Source organism: Equus caballus, chromosome 28 (genome assembly GCF_041296265.1).
Source record: "Equus caballus isolate H_3958 breed thoroughbred chromosome 28, TB-T2T, whole genome shotgun sequence".
Classification (NCBI taxonomy): domain Eukaryota; kingdom Metazoa; phylum Chordata; class Mammalia; order Perissodactyla; family Equidae; genus Equus; species Equus caballus.
The window spans coordinates 42,516,965-42,544,101 of record NC_091711.1 but is presented as its reverse complement, the minus strand read 5'-3'; the positions used below and the strand labels follow the sequence as shown (position 1 = coordinate 42,544,101).

The following is a 27,137-nucleotide window of genomic DNA, read 5'->3' as shown; positions in this document are numbered from 1 at the left end:
CTTCTGGCATAGTATCTTATCAAGGATGGGAACCGTCATTTTTATTATGTCAGCACCTAATAAAGTGACATTCAGACCCAGGCACCTAATAAATATTCCTTAATGATAATGAGGAGGAAATGAGGCTTCATGGTTAATTGCTGTCGTTCCCTGATGAGATGCATTTCCCGTACTGCTTTGTGGATCCTTGAAGACTTTCACTTGCCTACATGTTTAAGTAAATCTGGGGCCAGTGATGGGAAAGTGCTGGTTGAATGCTCTAAATTAATGTGATAGGTTGGTTTAAGGGTCCTCATACTTACCCTTCAGTGCTAGATTGAATCAAGACTGCTCCATCTCAGTCCTCTTGCATTGTAAGCCACAGATCTTATAGACACACTGAGCACGGCAGTGAGCTCCCCCTTGGAAGTGGATGGCAGTATCTTTTTAAAAAGAAAATTGAAATGGGGCCAGCCTGGTGGCGCAGCGGTAAAGTGCCCACATTCGGCTTTGGCAGCCCGGGGTTCACTGGTTCAGATCCCAGGTGCGGACATGGCACCATTTGGCAAGCCATGCTGTGGTAGGTGTCCCACATATAAAGTAGAGGAAGATGGGCATGGATGTTAGCTCAGGGGCTGCCTTCCTCAGCAAAAAGAGGAGGATTGGTGGCAGTTGTTACTTCAGGGCCATCTTCCTCAAAAAAAAAAAAAATTGAAGTAATTTTTCTCTTTTTAGTTCACAAATGACCTCATTTAGTTAGGGCAGCAAACATATAAAGGGAGAAAGAAAATGGGTGCTGGAGAGAGGGAACAGAATATTAATGGGTGGTTATAGCCAGCCAGGGGCGGGACTTGCATCTAGAACTGAAACTGTGATTAAGAACGCCACACCTCTTAGCCACTTCTGTTCATTGGATTTCCTGGGGAGCTTGGTTATTTTTCCTTTCAGTACGTGCTGCACACTTCTCCTTGTTCACACAAAGCAGTACAAGTGTTCCAGTGAAACCAGCTCCCAGAGGGTGGGAGTTCCAAAGGATCAAGACTGCCCTCTGACACTGAAAATGTGTACTCTTATAAACAGCCTGCGCAGCTCTTGAGTTTCCGTTGGCCTTTGGGGGCTTCTCTTTCAGAGACTACCTTCTAGGAGTTTCTGGGAAAATGAAATTTCTGAGTAATATCCTGGCTTCTCTGGCAAAGCCATTAAGGCAGTGAGGAAAAGGGAGACGGAGGTGCAAGATGAATGCAGCCCTCCCAGCTGGACACACATTTATGGGTTAACTTTGAGTGTTTTGGGTTTTTCCACAACTAGCAGAGGCCTAAACTTTAAAATCTATTTTCTGCTTGCTGTGTTTCCTTGTGTCTCATTCCTTAGCACAGAGGCCTGAGGTGATTTTAACTGTACTTTGCCACTTGCTCCTACGTCAGGGAAGCGCAGGGCTTACCTTTATCTCCCTACATCTCCTTCATTAGCTTACCCTCCACAGCTGAGGCTTTTAACAGAGCTGTCTGGACATGCATAGGAGTGCCCTCCACGCCAAACCCCAGAGAACCGAGAGCACTGGCTGCCCCAGCGCCAGTCTCTCCCACATGAACCTGAGACGTGCCTTACGGGAGTCCTGACAGACCTGAAGAAAGAAGGGCCGCTGCCCGCTCTCGTTTCACCTGTTAGAACTAGCTGTTGAAACTGCTGACCTTGCCATCAGAGGGCAGAATGAGAAGTGGGGGAAGAGCAGCAGAAAGTGAGGGGGCTATTCAAGGACTAAGAAAAACAGACACACTTGTCAGAAGGTTTAGATGAAGGAAGAAAGGGAAGACAGAACTAGGCCTGAGCTGGGGACCCCTGCTCCATGGATGACCTCACAGGCTACTGCAGGGTTAGTTTCATCATGTAAAAGTTGGAATAATGGTCCCTGCCTCATGGGTTGTTAAGAGAATTCAATGAGATTATAATGTTTTTGTTGTTTTTATAAAATGAAACAGTCTTTTGGGATTGGTAATTATTGTCTTGAATTCTTTTCTTGGTCCTCATTTCTGGTTATCTTTATGGGGCCCTGAGCAGCTAATGACTTCCTCTGGTCTTCCCGTCGCGCTCCGGGCTTGCTCCGGGCTTGTCTCCTAATATCAGTGCTGAAGGCTGTTCCTTAAGCTCCATGGTGAACCCCGGGTTTCAGGTCAAAGCTTTCTGTGCCTGCAGTCACTTTGAACCCCTCTTCTGAGCCTTCCTTACACCTGTTTGTGCTCAGTCCTGTGGTCAAGCTGACCTTTCCACATTACCTGCACTTGGCCCTACATCTGAGAGTACATGTATTGAAGTCTCCTTGCCTCCCCATCCAATAAGATCTTTCTTCTCCACTTTTTGAAGAAGTTAAGAGTAGAAAGAACTCTGACTTGAGAGTGAGACAGAGTTAGACTGTCTAACCCTACCGTATACTGGCCTGTCCGAGCCTGTTGTTATCTGTGAAATGGAATGCTACCTACCACATGAAATCACTAGGAATATTAAATTAGGTAAAATTTAAAGTATCTAGAACAGTACCTGCCACATAAGTAGGCACTCTAAATATTAATCTCTTCCTTGGTATTATGTGAAAATTTCCTTGCAGTGGAACCAAACAGGAAGTCATGTACACTGCAGTAGTTCACCTGTCGCCTATCTCCTTTAGTGGTGCATCATCCTGACGTACCTGAAGATGGTACACTCCCCTTCCACCAGGAAATTCTGTGCTTTGTGAGTTGTTTTTCCGGAAGTTGGATTTGTGCCTTATGCCTTGGGATAGTCAATGGTAGGTTGCTGAGGCAGCAAGCCAGCCGAGGTTTTGACAGATAATCTGTGGCTGTGGCACAGAAACTAGCAGGCCTGTGTGGGAATTGGACCCACAGTTCAGCCAATCCCTGCGTTTGATGGCAGCACACCTTAACTCACCGGTGTGCACACCTCTTGCTTCTGAGCACTTTTGCTCTCACTTGATTCTTACAGGAGTTCTGGGAGGAGGCAGGTTCTCACTCTCCAGAAGGAGAGAATAAGCCCCAGAAAGCAGTCATAGCCGGTCTCACCCTAGTGGTCACTGGTAGGTCCCAGGAAAAGACCATGAATGTCTTGATTGTCTGGGACTTGTGTGAAGTTTTGAACCCAGAGGAGAGCCATAATTCTGGCTGTCAGATGAAAGTTCAGAGCTCTTCCACAGAATCCTCTAGTTTTCCTGTCATTAGTGTACACTTTGTATCCATTTCTTATAGAATAGTCATTCATTCACTGGAAGAATTAAGTGCTGGGGACTCGAGGCACTGGGGATACTGTCAGAAATGAAAGAAATAGATAAAACCCCTGCATGCCCTGATGGAGCTTATCTTAAGGGTGGGAGGTTGACAATAAACAACTGAGAAAGGTGTGGTATGACTGCGAAAGATAGATAGCCTAGGTGACAAGTGCTACAGAGAAAGATAAGGCAGAAAGGAAGCTGCGGGGAGGTGGGGCGGACACTGAGTTTTCTCTGATTCTTCGTACTTACTGTCTCATCTGTGTGATAAGCCCTCCACAGCAAGGCTGTGTGTGTTCATTCCCTGACGTCCATCACACCCAGTACAGATTCCTGTGGGTCAGGCCTTTGCGAGACTGATTGTGGAGTTGAGCCAGATTTATCCAGAGAAGCAGGTGCAGGGGCTGTCTGCTTACCCACTGAGATGCCCAAGACCTCCCCAGATTAGAGCTGGGATCGCAGGACGGCGCCCTGACTGCTCTGGTGGGTTGGGGAGGGAGCCTGTGGCTTTTCTTAGAGGTTGGCTGTTAAATCTAGCGCTCCCCCTGCTGTTGGAAGATGGGCTGGGCTCTCAACTGATCTTTTTAAAATGATAGTTTCTTTTTTATCCTGTTTAAAAAAAATTTTTCTTGTAAATAAGTGCTGCTGGGATGTGTAGAGCAGCTTTTTCTTCTGGGACTGCTGCTGCTGAGGCCCAGCTCCTGGGAGTGGCATCGGGGGAGGAAACACAAAGGCCCAGGCAGGATAGGGTCATATCTATGCCCTTGCTACTTTTAGCGTCCCCTTGCCCCTGTACTCCCACCACAGCCAGCAGCCTGACAAAAGTTATCTCCACACACAGTTTCACAGCTGTTCTGAAATTCTAGGGCAGCAGAAGTGAAACTGACCACTGTCTTGTACATTTCTCTCTTGTTGCTGCTGTTCCCTGCTTGAAGTGACTCAGGCCTTTTCCCCTCGTCTCCTCAGGGTGTCCCAACTCATTATTTGTCCTTACAGCCGAGTTTTTGACACAAAACTCTCTTCATGGTGATGCCTTTGAAGAGGGTCCTGGCTTGGTTTCCCTACCTCAGCATCGTTTGCTGAGTCAGGAGCTGTGCTCGTGTGGTGCCAGCCCCAGAACAGCTGAGTCCCCTGGACGGGCTGCAGCGAGCCCTGCAGTGAGCTGACGCTGCTGCTTGTGTGCACCAGGGTCAGCCACACAATCACCGTGGAGTCCCTTTAGTCCTTAGAGATGAAATTCAAGTTAATTTTAGCAGCACTATTAATATCAGCTGAAGTGAAGAAGGAGCTGGCACCCAAGTAGACGTGTCTTTTTGGTTTAGCTGCCCCATTCAGACAGGTTGGTCACTTTGAGATTCCTGATGAGGCTGAAGAAGTAAGGTAGACCTGATGTGCAGCTCTGCCCCCGTGTCCCTGTCTCCCCAGGAGTAAGGCGAGGCCCAACAGGCATGCTTGGAGCATTGACTGATCGATAAGGATTGTGTAGCTAAGAGTCCTGTAACAGGTCCAGGATATTTTTCAAAGTTGCCTTCTGTGGGTGCACTTTATAGAGCCCAAGCTCAGGCAATAACTATTCCTATTAGGAATAAAGTAAGCAAAATTGTTTTACTGGGGCAGCTGAACCGTAAGGATACATGCTTACTCAAGTGCCATTTTCCTCTTCACTTCAGCTTATATTAAGAATACTGCTAAAATTAACTTGAATTTAAGATGCCTTCTCCACTGTAACTTGTAGTGGTAGGCATGATGCTTCTCTATAAAGTAATTCTTTTATGATTCTTTTCCCAACAGCTTTGAAAAGTCCAGCTGCATTTCATGAGCAGAGAAGGAGCTTGGAGCGGGCCAGGGTAAGGCGCCTTCTTCCCCCCGGGCCTCCAAAGAGCACTTTCAGAGCCTGTTGCGTTGTTGGTTATGTTCCTTCCCGTCTAGCCTGCCTCCAGGTCAGCCCTTGCCTCTCAGTTCTAAAGAGAAAGCTCTGCCTTTTCTACTTCATCCCCACCCCGAGCCATCTCCCAGCGTAATGATACGGAACATGGTCAGAATGAGTTTTCTCCTTTATTGTATTTAGGTGTATGTGCTGGTCACTGATCCTCCTCCTCTTGCTTTGGAGACCGCTAGTACTTTCCCATCTTTAATTCCACTTAAGCTTTTGTACATGGTTAGGACACAAACACCAGCCATGGAAAAGCTTGCTAAGTGGTGGTCCCTCCATATCGGTGGCTGCACTGCCCACACCTCTCCAGGATGGGCCTTTTGAGGGGCAGGAAACCTCCCTGGTCTCCATGTGCCCTGAGCAGCCAGTGTCCGCTTGAGGCTGTGGCAGCGGCAGCGGGGGCCCCCTCTGAGCCTAGGTTCATGCAGCAGCACCTGGCTTGCTGCGGTGTCTCCCCTCGGTTTCAGTTCCCTCAGGGGCCTCGGGGGATATTCTGCTGCCCAGTGTGGGTGGAGAAGGGGAAGTCGCTGGAGGCTGCTTCCGCCTCACACTCCCTTCACTTTTTTCTTTTACGTGAAAGACAAGGGAAGAGAACCTCCCCAAATGGAGGATCGTAGGCCATGGCTCCCGACCAACAGCTCTTTCAGAGACTCCGAGATACTGACCTCCAAGATTTTCTTACTGTCTTCTCTTTTTATTTTATTTTTAATTCTCTAAGAAAAATCATGGTTAATTCTTAGAGTGAATGGGAAGAATGAGATCATGGGTAATGGGAACCAAAGCAGTAACAAACTGCACTGTTTTACTTGCTGGGAGTGTTAGAGGATACAGCAGTGGGAGGAAGGAATGGCATTGCCTGTGCCCCCGACCCACTCGTAAGACTGGGTGTGATGTCCCGGACTGCTTCTCAAGGAGGCAAGGAGTAAATATGAATGAATTAGAACAGCTGCTGTTCTCTTGAGCACTTTTGTATGTGAAATAATGTCATTTTCTTGTTTATGCTTACATCAGCTCTTACAAATTAGGTGTTATTATCTTCATTTTATAGCTGCAGCTAAGAGAGGTTAACTAACTTGTCCAGCTAGTAAGTGGCGAAGCTGGGACTCAAACCTTGGTCTGTGGACTCCGGGTATTTTCTTAATCAATACTGTATTCTGCCTTGGCCTTGGCCACTGTTCAGAACTTCTGATGGCTGAGGAAATCTCCCTCCTCTGATGTCCATGAAGACCTCAGTGTCCGACGCCCGTTCTGCCAACTTCTGCAGCAGCTGCGGCAGTGCTTCTGTCCCCTGCACATGGGCTGACAGACCCAGAGCTCACAGCTTGAAACTGTCTCCTGGAGAGCTCAGCGTCACCCCTGGGCTGGCACAGAGCTGCCCCGTCAGAGCACTGAGGCAGCAGACAAGGGCCAGGTCTATACTGTTACTCCATGCAGTGTGCTCTGACATTTCATGTTTTGTTCTACTCTACTCTGCAGTGTCCTGTCCTGTGCTGGTTTTGATCCACTGATGGTCTTGACCTACAGTTTGAGAAATTCTGGTGCAGGGGTTGAGAGCACAGGCTCTGGAGTTAGACAGATCTAGGGTCAGAGATACATCAGAACATGGGCGCTGGGCAGTGGGCTGGCTCTGGGACTGTGAAGAGATTTATTTAGTTCTCCTGGAGTCTCAGAAATGGAGAAATGAAGATGCTGGACTTCAAGGAACTAGAGCTGTGATACTATGTGTCAAAATTAGTATTCTACTTGGCAGCCGTTCAGAATGAATGGAAAAATGCTCATGAGATCACACAATACTAGATTTTTTTAAATAAGATATAAAATTATTTTCAATATGATTATAAGTCTGCAAAATTAAACTTCTGCAGGAAGAATGATCAGAAACAAATATCTCCAAATACTAACAGTGGGATGATTAAAAATTTTTATTGTTGTTTTACTTTATAATTTTCTTTTATGAACATATATTACATTTATGATAAGAAAAGTAACAGATTTTTAAAAAATTTCTTTAGTAGTCCAGCCTCAGAGAGACAAGACAAGTGGTCTTGACAGATGATGGTGCCCTGGGCAGGTGCATGGAAATGAATGCATCCTCCCCAGGCCTGCCTCCGCCAGCCTCCCCTTGCCTCAGAACCCTGCAGTCTCCAAGTTGAGATCATGGGGGCTGCGGAGGTGACCAACAGCAGCCACTAAAGCGGCAGCTACTTTCTGGTCCTGTCCATGCTGTAACCTTGTGACCTGGATTTGAGAGCTTCCTGGTGTGTTTTTTCTGTAGACAGAGGACTACCTGAAACGGAAGATTCGTTCCCGGCCAGAGAGATCGGAGCTGGTCAGGATGCACATTTTGGAAGGTGTGTTATATTGGAAATGCTTCTTCCTCTAAACCATGTTCTCATTCTCTTCTCACTGTTGCACCACCCACCTTTCTTCTTCCCTCTTTCTCACCACTCCCATTTCTGTCAGCGGTTGGTAAGCCAGAGCCTTACCATAGTAAGACAGCAGTGCTGTGCAGTCACCCCTGGGTTTGGGAATTCCCAAAGATGCACAGTCACTTTCTCTTGGCTTGGCTTGCCGTTTTCTCTTGTGGCCATGCAGGGGCCCTGGGTCTCATCATCCCTTGGTATGAAATCTTTTCCTCCACAATCTGTTTTAAAATGCATTTGCTTTCTGTTTTCATTCATTCATTCATTCATTCACTCAGCATTTACTTGAGCACCTGTGATGTACAAGTAAGATCGTTGTAGACATACTCCACCCGGCCCCAGTACACACTTCTTTCCACACTCTAGTGAAGGAAAGGTTTTGGCTGCTGAAAGAAGCATGAATCTATCCATTTTTTGCTTACTTTTGAGCCACCTTTGGGGTTGGAAGAGAACTATCCTAGTCTGAACCCCACATTTTGCAGACGAAGACACTGAGACCCAGATCAGGGAGGTGGATTGGCCCCGTAACACAGCAAACTTGAGGGAGAGGGAAGACCACTCCATCGTCTGGTGCATTTTCAACTCTGTAGCTCCACCTCAGAAAATCCTCTGGGCTGGCCTGTGCCTGGTGACCATTGTTGTGTGTGACCACAGACTGTCCACAGTGGGGGCCCCTTCTTCTGTCCTTGTGACACTTCAAGCCAGGCCATTCTACTCTGCCGGGGATGTGCTTTCCATTCTGATGGTCTCTGCTCCTTCCCCAGAGGGAAGGAGGGCTGCTCTGGAGTTCCCAGGGCAGAACCAGGTCCATTCCTACATCCTCCTGCCCTGCATTCTCTCCCACGGACAGAGACGTCGGCTGAGCCTTCCCTCCAGGCCAAGCAGCTGAAGCTGAAGAGAGCCAGACTGGCCGATGACCTCAACGAGAAGATCGCACAGAGGCCTGGCCCCATGGAGCTGGTGGAGAAGAACATCCTGCCTGTGGAGTCCAGCTTGAAAGAAGCCATCATTGGTGAGGGGACCCCAGCCATCTGCGTGGACATGCAGGCCAGATGCAGAGGGAGGGGCTCTTGGCTTCTTGGTCTTTGACTTCCTGCTTAGACTTGGGAAACTGAAGTGTGGAGTGTAGAGCCTGATAAACAGGCCATATCATCTTGGGACAGTGCCCATGGTCTCAGAGATCAGTGCCATGCCAAAACAAATAATTAGGTCACAGAGAGGCCTCTGTCCACCTTCATCTCTGTAAACTCAGGACCTTACTCCTTTCTCACAGGGTTGACTGATGTCAGGATTGAGGTGTGTGAACACGTGGAGATGCTAGGGATTAAAAGTCTGTTCTTTTTCTTAGTGAAATCTCTTTTTCTAGCCTGGCACTTTCCACAGATATTTCACTGAACAAATATTGATTGATCCAAGCAGTATGCTGGGTGCTAGGACCACAGCCCCACAAAGTAGGCCAAGCCCCTTGTCCTTACAGAGCTCATGCCTAGGGGTGGATGTAGGTAGGTAAACAGGAACGACAAGACAGGCAGGGCTGTGCCGGAGGGAGCACGGGCTGCCTGGGCACACAGCAGAGGGTTACCCAGCCTGGCCTGGCAGGGATGTGGTGTCAAAGGAGGTGATGGCCAAGACTGAGGCTGCAGGGGAGTAGAAATTAAAGTGTACGTGGAGGGGGGAGTATGTGCTCCAGGCAGGGAGAGCAGCACAGGGCCAGGAGCAGCCTGGACATGAAGCTGGAGGAGGGGCTGTCAAGATGTGAGGTGGGAGGCGGGTGGAGTGCAGGGCCTCATGTGCCATGGTCAGGTGTTCGGATGTGATGCTCTTAGGTTTTGGTAATTCTTGGTACGACTTGTCTCCTTTGCTGCAGTGAGCCCAAGATCCGGTCCCAGACAAGGCCAGGCATTCCCATCCCTCAGAGGTAGCCCTGCCTTCAGGAGAAGGAGGCTCCACTGTTCCTACTGTAATAGTGAGTTAGCTCTTTGGGCAGAACGTGAAAGGGAACCACAGGAGCTGACCCCACAGCATGCCACCATGGGCCCTGAACCTGAGCCCCGAGTCACAGGACACTGTGGTTTCCCAGGCCTGATCTGCACTGCAGACGGTGGCCGGGCAGTGGAGGAGGTGGCCGCCGTGCTGGAGGCTGGCACACCCTGGGCCCCAACAGCCCTTTCCTTTTGGGAGCTGTAGTCCTTTTAATTCACCACTTTGGCCTGGCGTTCATCCTGCCCCATCTCAGTGTTTTCCTGTCTAGGTCTTCACAGGATTCCAAAACAGCCCCTAGTTACAGGGTCATGTTCGGGCCAAGGTCAGTTCTGGACTCTCCAGCCAGCCTAAATCTGATAAATGTTTGCCAAGAGTTGGCAACATGCCGGGCCCCGTGTGAAGTCCTGCAGTTACAAAGATGAACAAAATATGATGCTGCTCTGAAAGAATTCAGTCTGATGGGAGAAGACTGATGTAGAAACAAATGATTTCTGAGTCTGACTCCCAGTCAGATGCCAGTGCCGTGTAATAGAAAGGCCATGGTCCTGTGACATTGTAGCTGAGTCACCTGGCTTGCGGGACAGTTGGCAGGCTCACAGGCAATCATGGATATAAAGGATCCAGTGCAGTCCTTGGCTCCTGGCGAGACGCACGCAAGGGCTGCTGCTGTTTGCAGTAATGTTCATGACAGGCCAGCTGACCGCTGCTGTGGTGGACAACATAGACTAAGGGGCGTGTGGTCAGGTGCAGTGGGAGCTCAGCTGAGACAGGATTCTTTCAGGGTTGGGCATGGTGGCAGGGGCCCAGGAAGTACCACAGACAATATGGCACATTTGGGGTCAACCTGGAAGTTGAATGAGTTTACCAAGTAGAGAAGGTACAGAAGGACATTCCAAGCAGAGGGGGCAACATGGGCAATGGCCTGAGGGCCTGGTGGAACACGGCTTGTTTAAGGACTGGGAAGTAGTTTAGTTTGCCAGTGAGATCGTGGGTGACTTGAGAGAAAGGAGCATTTACCAGCAAAAGCTAGATCCTGCAGGTCGAGGAATGAATAGGAGGAAAGGAAATGGTGACAGAAGATGTACTTGATTACTCAAGAGGTGAGTGGAGAAGGGACAGAAAGGGAGAGGGTGGCTTAGGAAGGATTTTTAGGCTGGGAGAGATGGAGCAGGTTTATGGGCTGAGAGGAGGGAGTCAAGGGAGAGGCTGAGGAGCTGGGAGGATAAGAGGAGGAGGAGGGAATCGAATCCAGGCTGAGGTGGACGAGAAGGAAGAGGCAAAGCTGAGTGTGGAGAGCAGGAGGGAGCCAAGACAGTTCTGAGGCCTGCTGAGAACGGGGGCATGGGAGTGGACTTTTCAGACTGCCTTATCTCCCACCGTCTCCCTGCACACTCTCCATGGCCACTCCCAGCACATACTCATATCCACTTACACGCTCACGCACTCTCACACCCTTTCTTCTAGGCCACCCCCAATTGATCTGTAAGATTCATGCCAGGGCTCTCTCCTCCAGGACATCTTCCCTGAGCCTCTCCTCAGTGTCCTCTCAGTGTCCACGTTTCCCTCTAGCAGAGCATTTACTGTGCTCCAAGGCGATGGGACCATAAGCCCTTGGAGGGCAGGGACCCTGTCTCTACCTCCATTTCCTGCACCTGGCCTATGCCTGGCCACAGTAGAGAGAGAAAGAGAGAGACTCTGCACTGACCCTAGCCTGCACCAGTCCTTGGGCTTCTCCAGTGTGGCTAGCAGCTTCCTGGGCTGTTGTCTCACAGCAGGTCTCCTTGCTGGGACTAAGAGATGGTGGGAGAAAAGCTAGATGTGTGATTAGCATGAAGTACATGGTGGTCAGCAAGCTCTGTCCCCTCCATGTACTGCAGGCATGCCCCTGCTAGGACAGGTGACCGAGAGTGTGTGTGAGCCAGCCCAGTGAGGGTGTTCCTGGCTCCATCACCCACAGTCAGTCAGTGGAGGGTCCAGCCCAGGTGCGTCCTTTCCAGATCCCAGGGAGGTGAGAGCCTCAGGGCATGGCCCTGGAGAGGAAGAGTCTGCTGGGAGAGTTACAGGCTTGTTCTTGTTCCTTATCTGTGGTCTTCCCACCACAGCAGATTTCCCGTGTGGCCAGCAGCTCACGTCTGTGCTGTGACCTCTGCCTCACTTCCTCCTGGGTGGATAGCAGACCGGTGCACGACCTCTTCCCCCGACAGTGCTGAGGCTGGGGTTGGGACATGAACCTTTTGAAATATCCTACTTGCCCCTGTTCCCATCTTTCTTTCCCTCTGTGTCCTAGGATTTCCACACTGGGCCCCTCAGGAGCACATGTGCCCATGGCCATTCTGGCCTTGACTGTGGGGCACGGCAGGGCAGTTACAGCAGCTGGGTGGGGTTTTCTTCTGGTGGCCACTGCTCCCAAGTCTTGGGTCTCTGGGAGTCACTGGCCACTAGTGGGAGGTCACCATACTTCCAGTGATCCTGTTTCACCTGTGCAGGTGGGCGCCCCTTTTCCAGGAGGTTCCTTACCCCGTTCCTGACCTTTGGGGAGTTCAGGCAGCCCGGGGGGGGGAGCTGCACTCTCGAGGCTGTCACCTGCGCTCACGAGGTCTCTCATCACAGGCTCAGAGCCCTCACTGCAGGGTCCACAAGCCTCTGGGGGAAGAGGAGAGTTTTGTGCAGCTGTAGGATGGAATTAAAGTACTTTTAATAGCAAGGAAACAGAGGAGGTGGCGGAGGCGGCAGGCTGGTGGGAGGGAGGCTGGGACCTGACTCTGAAGGCTGAGTGCAGAGGCTAAAGACGAGGCCTTTCCTCGCCCAGGGGAGCGCCTTGATGACCGGTAACATCTTCCTGGCCCTTGTTTTGAGATCATGATGACAAGCTCTCCTAGAGCTCTTTTGGTCCCAGAAGGCAGGTTGGCTGCTGGGCACCCTTCTCCTGTCTGCCTCGCTGGGCGCCACAGAGCAGGCATCCTGCTGGGACAGCCTCTGGCTAGTGAGCAAGGCCTCTCTTCCCATGCTCTGGGGCCAGAGGTGGAGTCTTATGCCTTTGGCTTTCAGTGGGCCAGGTGAATTACCCGAAAGTAGCGGACAGCTCTTCCTTCGATGAGGACAGCAGCGATGCCTTATCCCCTGAGCAGCCTGCCAGCCATGAGTCTCAGGGCTCGGTGCCGTCACCCCTGGAAGCCCGAGTCAGCGAGCCACTGCCCAGTGCCACCTCCGTATCCTCCACTCAGGTGAGCTTACTTGTTCTAGATGCTTCCCCTGCTCCCCCAGGACTCCAGATTTGCCAGAGCTGCCCAGAGTGAGGTCTCTTGCAGGGAAGCTGAGGCCTGTTGTTATTAGGAGCCTCAGGAGCTGGCTGCTTGAGTCCCAATGGTGGGGAGGGAGATGTCAGCAGCAGGGCCCCGCTCCAGCCAGCCTCAGCCAGCCTGTCACAAGCCTCGGTGGCCCGCCCTGGGTTCGCGCATTCAGAACAGTCCATTTCTCCTGAGCATGTTCACTTCATGAATCTTTTTACCACCCTCAGTCTCTCCCTTTCTGGTGCCCTCTCCCCCTGCCACCCTGGGGGCTGCTCTTCTCATCCCCGATAGTGGTGGCATCCAAGGAGGTGACTGCCACCTACCTCTGGGCCACTTGGAGATGGCCGTGCCCTCCGGAGCAGCCAGAAACAGAGGGTGCCCTCTTCTCCCCTTCTCTCTCAGGTTGTGTCTCAACTCCCAGTGGGCCCGGATTCTGGAGAAACGCTTCTCCCGGCAGAGCAGCCTCCTCTGCCTCCCAGCCTCACCAACGGGACTGCGGCCCCCACCACCAAGCCTACCCCCACGCTCATTAAGGTACACTTCTCCAGCCCACTGCCCTCCCCTCCCTCTGCCCCGCTGAGCCCTGCTGTGACTTCATCCAGTGTGGGGACAACTGCAGGAGGTGGGCATGCATATCTTCTCCCCCTGGTCAGGGCCCAGCAAAGGTCCCTGAGGTCATGTGAGAGTTCTTCCTGTTCTCTCCATGTGCCACTGGCTGTCACAGTCATAGCCACGGTTTACTGAGCACAGTGTGCCAGACTCTGGACTGGGCTGTCCAGGCTCTTGTTCCTGCCCTCCCCATGGAGACATCCACCCACACCACCCATCTGGTCCACTGACAGCCTTGTGAGGCAGTAACAGAACCCTGTTTTACAAGCGACAAAACCGAGACGTGCAGACATCGGCCCAAGGTCACACAGCTGGCAGCGTCCGGTGTTTGTTTTTATTCCCTTCCTCCAAGCCCTCACCTGAAATACCTGAAGGGGGAAGGTTTACATCGACCCCACGAGACACCCCTGGGGACCTTTGTGTGGGGACATTGCTGGGCTCAGAGGTTAAGCTCAGCAGCACTGAGAGCTGATGCCTGTCCTCCCTGCCCTGCAGGGCCTCCTGCCCCCAGGGTCTCAGGGACCTTGGCCTGGACTGCCGCCTCCCCAGGCTGCATCTGTGCCTGCTAGGCGTGTCCCTTTCTTCCCGCTGTCACTTGCAGGGTTCCCTGTCTTGTTTTATTCTCTAGTCCGTGCAAACCTCGCCCCTGGTTGGGAATCTCTGGCCATCCGTGTTCTCCTCTTTCTGCTGTCACGGCCGCTCTAGAACCATCCAGGTTCCTGTTCTCTCACCTTGGCTGAGCCCTTGCTGTGCTACAGGGATCCCCGATGCCCTCCTGTGTGGCCCCCCTCCCCCAGGTCTGTCCTGTTTGCACTGTCTCTGCGAGGCCCTGCTGCTCACAGGAAGTTTCCTGGCTTCCCCCAGTCCCAGGGGAAGCAGTGAGCACCTCCTCCTGGGGCTGCTGGTGCTCTAGAGCACTCCGCTGGCTCTGGATGCTTCCCCATCAGGGGCACTTCTCTTGCCTCTGCAGTCTGTTCCTGATAGCCGCAGAGGTCAGAGGTTCCCCCATAAGATTCCTCCCTCAGACTTGCTCCTTGTCGCATGACTGCTGCTTGCCTTTGACCACCGCACGTCTGGAAGAATAAATGTGTGTATGTTTGTCCACTCTTCCTCTTTTCTGGGTGGCGACTCAGCCTGTGTGGGCTGGCTCCCCAGCCCCTCCGGTGAACTGAAACATCTCCTTCAAGGGTCCCTAATTCCAATCCCAGCCCCCATCTGCCTTTCATGCTCTCGGGTCACGCTCCCTCTCCACTCTTTGGCTTTCCCTTGCCTTTGTGGCTGCCCTTCCCTTCGCTTCCCATCCTCTTCCCTTTCAGTGGGTTCTTCCCGGGCCCCGCCCTCAGCCTCTGTGCTCCCTCTCTTGCACTCCACTGCTCCCGCAGCCTTGCTCTGGGTCCTCTGCGGGCCCATCTCTGTCCACTTTGGTGTTCTGTCAGCTCCAGCCTCAGCAGCTCTGCACCTTCTCCTCCCTCTTTCCATCCTCTTCGGGAAAACCAGAACCTCTTGACTTCCATGAAGGGGCTACCGTTGTCACAGTTGCCAAAGCTCAAAACCCTAAACCTTTGAACTGCTCACCTGCCACATGCTCCTGTCATCCATTCTTCCTCCAGTTAGTTAACTCTACCCAAACCTTCCCGTTGGCCCCCACTGCCACCTGGTCAAGACCCCAGCTGATCCCTGCATTGTCTCCACCTTTTTGTCTACCCTTCACTGCTCAGAACCTTCTAGGGTTTCCAGTCCTTGCCTGGCACACCCCTGCTTACTTTTGCCCTCATCAGACTCCACCCTTCCCTGCCCCAAGGACAGGCCTCACAAGCATGACCTGCTGGCCCTGCCTGGTCCTTGGTGACCCTCGAGACCATTGGGTGGCCACCCCGTGTGCCAGCAGGGAGTCTTTGGAAGCCCATTTGGTGACTAAACTTGAGCTTCTGGAGTCCTTGGTTTGGATTCCAGCTCCTTCACATGGTGAGATCAAGATCACTGTGTGACCCTGGGCAAGTGACGTCTCTGAGCCTGTTTCCTCCTTTTCAAGTAGACACACTAGTTCCTTCCTAGGCGGGGGTCTTGCTGGTCTATGTGACACGGCCTTTGTAAAGTACTAGTGTGGACCGCACGAGCTCCATAAGCCGGTGGTTTTTATCTTCTTGTCTGTTCGCTCTTTGCTCGGGGTCATGGTGACGTCTGCGTTTGGTTGATGTTCCCTCTGGGCTAGAAGCTCTTCTCAGAATTGGGCCATGCACAGCCCCCTCTGTCAGCCCTTCCTCCCTCCCTCGTACACATCTGGGCACTGATGAGGCCTCTGCTTCTGGAGGGGTACAGTCCAGCAGGGGTGAGTGGAGCAGGGCAGAGTGGTGGACGGTGCCTTCTCAGAAGCTAATCAGGCACAGTGGGAGGGCTGCCAGCCTCCCACCTGGGGGCCTCACTCTGAGAAGCCTGAGACTGCCCCCTGATGGCGCCCTCTGTCCCCTGTGTTCTCAGCAAAGCCAACCCAAGGCTGCCAGTGAGAAGTCACAGCGCAGCAAGAAAGCCAAGGAGCTGAAGCCAAAGGTGAAGAAGCTCAAGTATCACCAGTACATCCCCCCGGACCAAAAGCAGGACAAGGGGGCGCCCCCCATGGACTCCTCCTACGCCAAGATCCTGCAGCAGCAGCAGCTCTTCCTGCAGCTTCAGATCCTCAACCAGCAGCAGCAGCAGCACTATAACTACCAGACCATCCTGCCTGCCCCGCCAAAGTAGGAGCCCACCTCGGCACCGCCCCCATCCTGCCCACGGGCTCCCTGGGACAGGCACATGCCAGGGCTGGTGTGGATGAACCCCAGATCTTCAAGGCCCCTTTGGTCTGGATCCTGCAAGAGTGGTCCCCAGATGGAGCCTGCGGACAGGGCCCTCACCCCAGCCCCCTCTCTACCTCACCCTGCAGAGGCCGAGGGCGACACCTGGCAGTTGCTCATTTCTGCCTTTTCTTCCTCTCAGGCCGGCAGGTGAAGCTCTGGGAAGCAGTGGGGCCCCCCCAGTGCGCAGCCTCTCCACTACCAATAGCAGCTCCAGCTCGGGCACCCCTGGGCCCAGTGGGCTGGCACGTCAGAACAGCACCTCACTAACTGGCAAGCCGGGAGCCCTGCCTGCCAACCTGGACGACATGAAGGTAGGTGGTTGCCCCCTTCCCACTAGAGGACTTGAGCCACTGCCAGCCTGGCCTCCCATAGGGTCTGTCTGGGTGCTTGTTTTTAGGGAAAGCACCAGCCCAGGACCCATAGCTCTAGAAGGCAAAGCAGAGCTCCAGACTCAGGTCTCTTCCAGCAGAGGCACCTGGAACCTGCTCCAAGGCCTGCCTGGCCCTGGTCAGCCCTGACATCAGCCTGGTCCTTGTGGTCATTATCATTAATGACATCAGCCAACATCTGTCCAGGGCCTTGGGGCTTACCAAGCCCTTGTATGCCTCTTGTCTTCCTTGACCTGTACGGGGCAGTGTGAGAAACGGGGAGTGTTACCCCCGCCTAAGGATGAGCAGGCTTGCCTAGGGTCGCAGACCTGGCTGGTGGTAGAGCCCAGATTCAGACTCAGGGCTAATTTCAACACCCCCACCTTTTCCACTCTGCCAGTTAACTCGCCACCAGATCTGCTGTACAAGTGCTGTGTCTGCCAGGGAAGAGGGTGGGGTCATGCCTGGGCCTGGCCTGTTTTCAGAAGGTGGAATGGGCCAAAATCTCCCTCCGGAGCTTGTCCTTTGAACCAGGCTAACTCCTCTTGAGAGATGACCATATCCCATCACGTCAGTTCTTGTGGGGGCAGCTGGGCACGGGCTCGGAGTCCGTCAGACCTGAAGTTAACTCCTAGCCCTGTCGCTCACTAGCTGTGGATCTTGAAGAAGTTAGTTTCCTTTTGTGAGCTCAGTTTTCTCATCTGCACAATCCAGTCAGTCCTAATAATTGAGCACCACACCCCATGCTGGGGCTGGGGACAGCTGAGGGCGTGTCGTGCCCAGACACGGGGTTAGGGGATGTTTTAACTAGGCCCTGGTGTGGTGAGGATGGGGAAAGGTTGGAGGCTGGGCCTGGGGGACATATACCTCCCCGTCCAGGGCTGTGGGAAGGTCAGGAGGTTGATATCTCTGAATTGGCTAGTGGGGCCCGGATGGAAGAGGCCTGACAAACAAAAAGCTCATCCCTCTCATCCTCCCTGATTGTCCTCCTGCCTGGACCCAGTCACCTTAGTTTGTCCCCCTGCTGCCCTGACTCTCGACCCCCCTGCAGGTAGCAGAGCTGAAGCAGGAGCTGAAGTTGCGCTCACTGCCTGTCTCAGGCACCAAGACAGACCTGATTGAGCGCCTGCGTGCCTACCAAGAACAAGCCAGCCCTGCCCCGGGAGCCCCCAAGGCTCCTGCCGCCCCTTCCATCCTGCCCAAGGCTGGCGAGGTGGTGGTAGCCTTCCCAGCCACCCGGCTAAGCACAGGGCCTGCCCTGGTGGCAGCAGGCCTGGCCCCAGCCGAAGTGGTGGTGGCCACGGTGACCAGCAATGGAGTGGTGAAATTTGGCAGCACGGGCTCCACACCCCCCGTGTCTCCCACCCCCTCAGAGCGCTCACTGCTCAGCACAGGCGACGAGAACTCCACTCCTGGGGACACCTTTGGTGAGATGGTGACATCGCCACTGACCCAGCTCACCCTGCAGACCTCACCACTGCAGATCCTTGTAAAGGAGGAGGGCACCCGGGCCGGGTCCTGCTGCCTAAGTCCTGGGGTGCGGGCAGAGCTGGAAGGACGTGATAAGGACCAGATGCTGCAGGAAAAGGACAAGCAGATCGAGGAGCTGACCCGCATGCTCCGGCAGAAGCAGCAGCTGGTGGAGTGGCTCAAGCTGCAGCTGGAGCAGGAGAAGCGGGCCCAGCAGCCTGCGCCAGCCCCATCCCCCACCCCGGCCCTGGTCACTCTTGGCCCCCCAGTGAAGCAGGAGAACAGCTTCTCCAGCTGCCAGCTGAGCCGGCAGCCCCCGGGCCCTGCTCACTCCTTCAGCCCCAGCCTGGCAGCCTCCACTGCCCACCATGCAGACACTTGTGCCCTGGTGCCCCCGGCTGTGGTGGTGAAGCAGGAAGCCGTGCTACCCGAGCCTGAGCCGGCCCCCACCCCCCAGCTGCTTATGGGCCCACAGGGCCCCGGCCTCATCAAGGGGGTCACACCTCCCACCCTCATCACTGACTCCACAGGGACCCACCTTGTCCTCACCGTGACCAATAAGAATGCAGACAGCCCTGGCCTGGCCAGCGGGAGCCCCCAGCAGGTACCTGGGTGTGAGAGGGGCAGGGGCCACAGGAGGGTGTGGAGATACTTATAATGACAGCCCTGGTTACCACGTGTCCTCATGGCTGGGCAGGCTATGCTTGCTTCCTTTAGTCTTCCCTTCAGCCCTACAAAATGAGAGGTCACCATTTTCATGTCACCAAGGAGGGTACTGAGACTTGGGAAGCTTAAGGGGCCTGCTCAAGAACCCACAGCCATGAGGGTCTGGCCATTGATATCAGAACATTTGTGTACCTGGGTAGAGGGTTCCTGAGCAGCCCCCACCCAGGCCGGGCCCTTTCCTCCCTCTGCGCCATGGGGGTGGGACAGGGCCCAGGTAAGAATCAGGGGAGCCCCTGCCTGAGGGAGGCTGTGGGCCTGGCTCTCTTGCCCAGGAGCCAGCGGGGGCCACCAGGCTGAGTCTGGTTCTAGCTCCACTCCTCCCCCTCCCCTCAAAGAGGCCAGCTGTCCCCCACCAAGGTGTCATTGGCAACTGGCTCTCTGCTGCTGACACCCTCATAGCCCAGACCCTCCACCCAGCCTGCTCCAAGGGTGAGGCCGCTTCAGGCTTTGTGTGGCCTCAGCCCTGTGGAGCTTGGGGTGGAGGGGACAGTGACAGGAACCAGGCACTTTAGGAAGAGAGATGGGACTCCTGAGCAGCCTCAGGCAGAAAGGGAGGAGAGGGGGAGTCAGCCCAGGGCCCCTCCCTCGCCCTCACGTGGCTTGTACAAAACCCCAGGCAGCCAGTCACCCCATGCCTACCCTACTCTCTGCAGGGTCAGAGGTCAGGGTCTCCCCTATCCTGTATCCCCAACTCCACTGGCTTCCATGAAAGCTTCTTGGAAGCCAGCATGGCTAGCAAAGTTGTTCTGGCCCAGAAGGTAGGTGCCTCCCCCTTTGCTCTCCCAGAGTGTACGGGGCCCTGGGTCGCTTCCCTGACCCCGCCCCTGGTTCTCTGACCGTTTTCCTGTCTAGCCCTTGTCCCAGCCTGGTTCTCCAGCCCCTGGCCCACCAGCCCAGATGGACCTGGAGCACCCAGCACAGCCCCTCTTTGGGACCCCCACTTCTTTGCTGAAGAAGGAGCCGCCTGGCTATGAGGAAGCCGTGAGCCAGCAGCCCAGACAGCAGGTGAAGAAGGTAGACTGGAGCCTGGCTGGGGTGGGGGCTGCCTAGGCTGCTGGTCTGGGCTCCCACAGGCCCCCAGGGTCCTGCTGGAGGGTGGGGGCGGGCAGGAACCAGTCTCATAGGTAAAGAGGCCTTGGGGGCGGGTCATTATGGGTCAGCGTGCCAGGGCCTGGCCCAGCAGAGTGAGTGTGGCTCTGGGAGCTTGAGCACAGGCCGGTGGGGTCTGCAGGTCTGGCTGCTAGCTCAAGGGCAGAAGGAAGGGTTTATGCCCTGAGCCAGGCTGGGGGCCTCCTGTTCTAGATTTTCATCTTTTTTTCCTATTTTTGTCTCACAGGAGAATGGTTCCTCGAGCCAGCAAATGGATGACCTGTTTGACATTCTTATTCAGAGTGGAGGTAAAGCCCAGACCCCCGAGCTGCCACCCCACCTCCTCCTTTCTTCATAGGTTGTCTCCGGTCCCGGGCTGGTCGATGGATTGGTTTTTGTTTAGTTATTGAACACTTCATGGGTGTCAGGTCTTGTACTTTGCACATAGCAATGGCTGAGATGCATACGTCTCCAGGGCCTGGGCGAGAACACCCGTGGGGGCTGCAGCCCTCAACAAACAGTTGCTTTAGCCAGCGCCCACTGTGTGGGGCGCTCTGCCCGCAGCCTGGATGGAGCAGTGAGCAGGATAGAGACGTTCACCTTGTGGAGCTCACAGTCTAGCGTGGGGAGGTGAATGTAAGTAAAATAGGTAAATAAGAGGAAGTGCTGTGAAAAGCAGGGAAGGGTCTCAGATGCATGGGGGGTGGTCAGAGTCGGTCTCATTGAGCAGGTGCAGACTTAGCCATGGGCATCCCTGGGGGAGCACCCAGGGCGCCCGGGAGGGCAGGGCCGGGTGTGTTGGAGGAGTGGAGTGAGTGTAGGAAGGGAGCGGGTTGGGCGAGAAGTCAGAGGCTGCAGCAGACCCCGAGGCCTGTGCATGTGGGACGGAGGGGCCCTGAGTCTGGAAGCCCTCGCACAGCTTTGAGTGGAGGATCGGCCAGCTGGAAGGGTGGGAGCCGGGGGAAGCAACTGTAGTGATCCAGGCCAGAGGCCAGGGTGCCCGGACCTGGGAGGGAGCAGAGAATTGGAGAAGGGCTGGAGTCGGGTATATTTTGGAGAAAGCACGTTGTATTTCCTTATGGATTAGGCATGTGATGAGAGGACCAGAGGGCAGCCAAGGGTGACACCAAGGGTCTCAGCCTGAGTTACCTGGATGCAGCATGAGGCCGAGGGAGCTCCAGTGGGGCATGTGGGGGGCACAGCAGGGCAGCCTCTGTCAGCCTGACCTATGTCCCAGGGCAGCCCGGGCAAGGTCAGGGCTGAAGGCAGGAATTAGGGAGTCGCTGGCATCTAAATTGGCACTGGGAGCCGTGATGTTGGGTGAGCAGAGAGGAAGACGAGGTGGAGGCAGGGGCACAAGCAGGTGAGGCTGAGCAGAGGGTGGGAGAGTGAAGTCCTGAAGCCAAGGGCTGCTGATGAGCGGTCAGGGAAGACAGGGACCAAGAACTGGCCATGGGCTTAGCATTGTGGTGGCCGTCGATGACCTCAGCCAGGGTGCCGCACTGGGACTGTGGGCCTCTGCCTGCTGGAAGCCAGTTGAAGTGGGGCTGGGGTGAGGGAGGTGGCAAGTCTGGACAGCTCTCTGCAGAGGGCTCCCTGTGGAGGGGAGCAGGGAGCAGCATGTCATGGGAGGCCTGGGGGGAGGCCCTGCGTGTGAGGAGGGTGCAGGGTTGGGAGGGTTGGCTTCCGGTGGGGGGAGGCAGAGTGTGTGGAGGCTCCCTTCTGAGTGCTTTCATCCTGTCAGTGGGGAGAGGGTGAAATGAGATGGTACGGGTAAAGTGAGAGCTCAGCCATGGAACTGTACCCTTGAAAATGGTAAATTTTACCTCCATTTTTTAAAAAAAAGTTCAGTAGATGTTACTCTCGAGGTCATCACTTCTGATCTTAGGGAGGCTCCCTGGATTCCAGGGTCTACCATGGGGCTTCAGTGTGTTTCTCACAAGTGCAGGTGGACTGAGGCCGCTGGGCCGGGAGGTGCTCAGGGGCAGGTGGAGAGACTGGCCTGGAGCTCAGGAGAGAGACCTGGCTGAGAGTTCGGGAGCTCCCAGTGTCTAGACAGGAACTGACACTGGGAGGGAGGTGGCAACCCCGGAAGAGAGACTGTGCAAGCAGCTCTCGGAGAGGGAGCAGGCCTGGAGCTCTAGCACTGAAGAGATGGCAGAGAGGGGGAGCTGGGGGTGCTGCCTGCCCCCAGAAGGACACTGAGAAGTGGCCAGAGAGGTGGCAAGGATGCCAAGGGAAGGGGGCATCTGAACAGCATGGGTGGGGCCAACAGTGTCCCTGGTGGTGACAGTTGGGCAGGTTGGCGGGTCATGACGGGGAGGGAGCGGTTGTCTGGTGAGAGCAGCATGTCCAGCTGGGACAGAAGCAGAGCAGGAGGGACAGGACTTAGAGGGTCAGGAAGCAAGCCTGGCTTCTACATAATTTTTTTTCCTTGTGGTAAAATATACATAAAATTTGCCGTTCTAACCATTTTTCAATGTACAATTCAGTGGCATTACGTACATTCACAGTGTTGTGCAACCATCACCACTACCCATTTCTAGAACTTTTTCATCCTTCTATACTGACACTCGTTACCCATTACACACTAACTCTGTGCATTCCTCCCTTCCCCCTAGTGCCTGGTAACCTCTGTTCTGCTTTTTGTCTCTGAATGTGACTGTTCTAGGTGCCTCATATAAGTGGAATCATATAGTATTTGTCCTTTTGTTTCTGGCTTATTTCACTTAGCATGGTGCCCTCAAGGTTCATCCATGTTGTAGCATGTGTCACAATTTCCTTCCTTTTTATGGCTGAGTAATGTTCCATTGTATGGATATGCAACATTGATCCATTCGTCCATGGATGGACACTTGGCTTGTTTCCACCTTTTGGCTGTCAGGAGTAAGGCTGTTATGAACACACATGTACAAGTATCTTTTTGATTCCATGCTTTTGCTTCTTTTGGGTATATACCCAGAATTGGAATTAATGGATCATATGGTAATTTTATATTTAACTTTTTGAGGAACATAAAACTGTTTTCCACAGCAGCTGCTCCATTTTCATTCATACCAAGAAGGCACAAAGGTTCTGATTTCTCCCTGTCCTCACCAACACTTGTTCTTTTCAAATTTTTTTATAATAGCCATCCTGGTGGGTGTGACGTGGTATCTCATTGTGGTTTGATTTGCATTTCCCTGATGACTAATGATGTGGAGCATCTTTTCATGTGCTCATAGGCTATTTGTATATCTTCTAAGGGAAAAATGTCTGAGTCCTTTGCCCATTTTTCAGTTGGGTTTTGTTGTTGAGTTGTAGGAGTTCTTTATTCTGGATATGAATCACTTATCAGATACATGATTTGCAAATATTTTCTCCCATTCTGTGGGTGGTCTTTTTCACTCTCTTGATAATGTCCTTTGATGCACCAAAGTTTTAAATTTTTATGTAGTCCCATTTATCTATTTTTTCTTTTGTTGTGTGTGTTTTTGGTATCATAACCAGGAAATCATTACCAAATCCAATGCCATAAAAGATATTCTCCTGTTTTCTTCTTAGAGGTCTGTAGTTTTAGCTCCTAAAGTTAGATCCTTGATCCATTCTGAATTAATTTTTGTACATGGTGTAAGGTAGGGGCCAACTTCAGGTCCTGTTCAGGCCTAGTTTCTGACATCCATTCATTTTCTTGACTGGCAGAAATTTCAGCAGATTTCAAGGAGCCACCATCCCTGCCAGGGAAAGAGAAGCCCCCGTCGACAGCGGCATGCGCGTCACCCCTGGCCGCACAGTCTCCACCCTCCGCTGAGCTCCCCCAGGCTGCCCCGCCTCCATCAGCCTCCCCTGCCCTCCCTGGGCGCCTGGAGGACTTCCTGGAGAGCAGCACGGGGCTCCCCCTGCTGACCAGCGGGCACGAGGGGCCAGAGTCCCTCTCCCTCATTGATGACCTCCACAGCCAGATGCTGAGCAGCTCTGCCATCCTGGACCACCCCCCCTCCCCCATGGACACCTCGGAATTGCACTTTGCCCCTGAGCCCAACAGCGTGGGCCTGGACCTGGCTGACGGCCACCTGGACAGCATGGACTGGCTGGAGTTGTCGTCGGGTGGCCCCGTGCTCAGCCTGGCCCCGCTCAGCACCACGGCCCCCAGCCTCTTCTCCACAGACTTCCTCGATGGCCACGACCTGCAGCTGCACTGGGATTCCTGCTTGTAGCTCTCAGGCTGCAGAGCCGGGGGACGGGCAGGCCTGGAAGTTGGGGAGCCTCAGGAACTCTTCGGAGCTCTCCTCTCTGCTGCCTGCCCAGCCTCTGCGCGTGGTCGTGAGTCCTGACAATCACGGGCCTTGCTTCCCCTCCCTGGGAGGCCGGAGCAGGGCGTCCCTACACCTGGCTCAGGCTCACTGAGGAGAGGAGTTGCCGAGCAGCAGCTCTGGGTCCCCTCCGGGGTCTGGGAGGCCCGCACAGACCAGGGGCAGTCTACCTGACCTCCTTGTGTGAGGTCGGAGGTGCAGTGTCTGGCTGCAGTTTGCTCAGGCAGGTGAGGCCCAGGGCTGAGGCGAGGGCGCGAATCTCCTTCCTTCTCTCCCCGCTTCCCTGCGAGGGAAGAAACTAGCTGGGCCTCCACCTCTCCGTTCCCCATGATGCCAACCCCTAGGCTCCCAGGCTCCCAGGTTCCCTGGGAGGGGGCTCCCTGCCATTTTAGTGTCTTGAGTAGTGTAACCCTTTAGTAGTTGGTGGAAACGTTTTCTGTACAGGTGTATATACCTCTATATTATATATCGCCATACATATATATGCATATATTTTTGGGGTGGGAGGTGGCTGCAGCTCCCTCCCATCCTACTGTGCACATAGTGGGGCTGGACGCCGCTTACCCGGCCCCACCCATCACGTGTGTTTGACATGTAGACACCCCGCCACAGCCTGTACCCCACCTGTCCTGCTTCCTGCTCCTTATCAGTGCCACGAGGGCAGACATGCTTCCTGGCCACCTGCCCACATTCCGTCCCACTGCCTCACTGCAGCCACCAAGGCCCTGGGACAGAAGGGATGTTGGCCCCGTGGTGGGGCAGAGGTGGCCCTCAAGCTGTGGCCTCCTCCTGCCTCGGGCCTGGCCTCCCTTCTGGCCTGTCACTCATAAAGGATTAGGGATGGCGTCACCAAAACCAGTGCTGGGAGCGAGGTGGGAAGCTGTGTGGACTTTTTAAAATAAAAAACAAAAACACCGACTCAGTAGTCCATCTTGTTCAACCCACTGAAGAGGTGGGTGGTACGGCTAGGGCCTGAGGCATTCTAGCATCTGGGGGTCACCTCCCCGACCTGGCTGTGCATTCTAGACCATTCCAGGAAGGGCAGAACCTTGGATAAACAGCTGTACAGCCCTGACTGGACAGAAAATAGAAGGTGCTTTCTCAAAGACACTATTTATTTACAAAGCAAAAAGGCCAAGGATCCTTTAGCCACCCCCATTCCTTTCCTGAGCAAAAACTGACAGAAAAGAGGTGGCTCCCACCTCGGGAGATTTCTGGTCAGTACCAACAGTGGAGTTGGGGTCCGCGGCCTCCGTGAAGACCCTGGCTGCCCTCCCCCTGGGGCCAGGAGAGCAGGCTGAGCTGGGCCCTGCCCTCCAGCGACGCTCTGGGGCACCCAGGGCCATGTCCCCAGTCTCCCCCCATGGCGCCCGGCCAGAGCTGCAGTGTCTCCTTCACTTGACCCCAGAGCCTGGGCCGGACCTTGGCCACCTCATCCAGAGACTGGCCAGGGCCATGCTGTTCTCCTGTTGCCTGAGGAAGGGGCCGCCCTGTAGCCGACGGGTTGGGGGAGGCCTCGGCATGACAGGGCCGCCGGAGGAAGACCGTCAACCATCTATGTCCCAGCTGAAAAGGTGGTGCTTCACCAGCATGTCCTGGACACCCTCCTTCAGGGGCTGCTTCTCCTCCTGCACACAGGACAGGCCCTCACTGTCATGAGCACACGGCAGGGGTGTTGGGGCACAAAGCAAGGAAGCCCAAGGTGGCAGGGCCAGAATGGTTCTACAGGCGATGCCAGCACTCAGGGTCTCCATGGGACCCTGCCTCAGCCACCCAGGAAGTGTTTGGGGTGATCTGCCAGCAGAGACACCTGGCCTGCCCACCCCCCAGCCCCCTGAGGGGAAGGCACGCTGCCCAGCCAAGCACCACCCCCAACCACCCACCTCTCTCTTGGCAGGAAGTTCCCAGTCCTGGGAGAGGCTGAAGGCGAAGCAGCAGAGGACGCTGCAGGGGGAGGGGGGAGGCTGTCAGTCGCCCTCAGGAGGCTCTGTCCCGCCCCTCCCCCCGACCCAGGCCACAGGTCGGGGCTCCAGAAACCCAACACTGGTGACAGAGTCCTTACCGGAGCTCACATTTGATCTGGACCCAGCCGGGGCTGCGCAGGAAGGACCAAGGCTGGTACCACTTCTCCACCGTCGGCAGGCTGGAGCAGAGCACCTCCAGCCACAGGTGCAAGACCTGCTCGCTGGGGACAGGCGGGGAGGAACAGCCGTCCACGGGGTCGTCTGAGACGGTGGGTAGGCTCCGCCCTCCATGCTGGACTGGGCCCCTAGACTCCGGGGCTCCTCCGACCCCACCCCCACCCCTTTCCCTCCACTTGGCTGCCTCCTCAGGCAACCCCACCTCCTCCACTCAGCCAGCTCTCACAGAGTGGCCTTGCTCCTCTCCTCCACACTGGGAGACACGCTCAGGGGCCTGCTGTCCCCATGGCTCCCACTCCCCTCAGTTCCGTCACAGCTCTTTCCTCGCTGTGTCTGAGACTCAGCCACTGCCTCCCTCTGCGCACAGGGGCCTCAGCCCAGCCGGTCAGTCCAGGAGCGAAGTGCACACTTCCCAGCCTGGCAGGCCCCATGGCCACGTTCGAGCTAGTCTCAGGGACCTTTGCCCCTCTGCAAACCCTGCCTCTGCCAGGTGGCAGACCCAGAAGCATCATGTGCACCCTGTCCCAGGCTGAGTCTCACCCATGCCTGAGTTGCCCTCAGGCAGGCCCCCTCCCTAGGGTGCTGTGGAGCCTCCTTCCTGGTGAGCCCCTTCAGCCGTCATCCTGCCGGTGTGTGTTCATGAAACTCCGGAGAGCCTTGGCCTGCCCGGAGCCGTGGCTGGTCCCACACTGGAGGAAGCCCTCGGGGAGCCGCCCTTGCTGCCTTCTCTGTCTATCGAGCTCC

The 27,137-nt window shown here is 54.6% G+C and overlaps 2 protein-coding genes across 21 annotated transcripts in view; one reads left to right on the top strand and one right to left on the bottom strand.

Moving 5' to 3' along the window:
* MRTFA (myocardin related transcription factor A) overlaps positions 1-25,170 on the top strand; it is a 194,201-nt gene extending 169,031 nt beyond the window's left edge. For 7 of the 13 annotated variants that reach the window (XM_070253668.1, XM_070253669.1, XM_070253670.1 and 4 more), the window contains 11 exons: positions 5,027-5,082; positions 7,444-7,519; positions 8,442-8,603; positions 12,623-12,798; positions 13,267-13,398; positions 15,952-16,205; positions 16,447-16,622; positions 17,731-18,749; positions 19,724-19,876; positions 20,208-20,268; positions 23,642-25,170. In XM_070253668.1, the coding sequence (XP_070109769.1) occupies positions 5,027-5,082; positions 7,444-7,519; positions 8,442-8,603; positions 12,623-12,798; positions 13,267-13,398; positions 15,952-16,205; positions 16,447-16,622; positions 17,731-18,749; positions 19,724-19,876; positions 20,208-20,268; positions 23,642-24,156 (2,780 nt within the window). In that variant the 3' untranslated portion in view covers positions 24,157-25,170. Of the gene's footprint in view, positions 1-5,026; positions 5,083-7,443; positions 7,520-8,441; positions 8,604-12,622; positions 12,799-13,266; positions 13,399-15,951; positions 16,206-16,446; positions 16,623-17,730; positions 18,750-19,723; positions 19,886-20,207; positions 20,269-23,641 lie in introns of all 13 variants that reach the window. The other 6 variants (XM_070253664.1, XM_070253665.1, XM_070253666.1 and 3 more) reach the window with 1 other exon arrangement.
* Positions 25,171-25,349: 179 nt separating this feature from the next.
* The window catches only part of SGSM3 (small G protein signaling modulator 3), a 38,747-nt gene continuing 36,959 nt past the window's right edge, over positions 25,350-27,137 (bottom strand). For all 8 annotated transcript variants that reach the window (XM_023631734.2, XM_023631735.2, XM_070253673.1 and 5 more), the window contains 3 exons: positions 26,315-26,437; positions 26,136-26,196; positions 25,350-25,880 (listed from right to left, as the gene is read on the bottom strand). In XM_023631734.2, the coding sequence (XP_023487502.1) occupies positions 25,800-25,880; positions 26,136-26,196; positions 26,315-26,437 (265 nt within the window). In that variant the 3' untranslated portion in view covers positions 25,350-25,799. The remainder of the gene's footprint in view (positions 25,881-26,135; positions 26,197-26,314; positions 26,438-27,137) is intronic.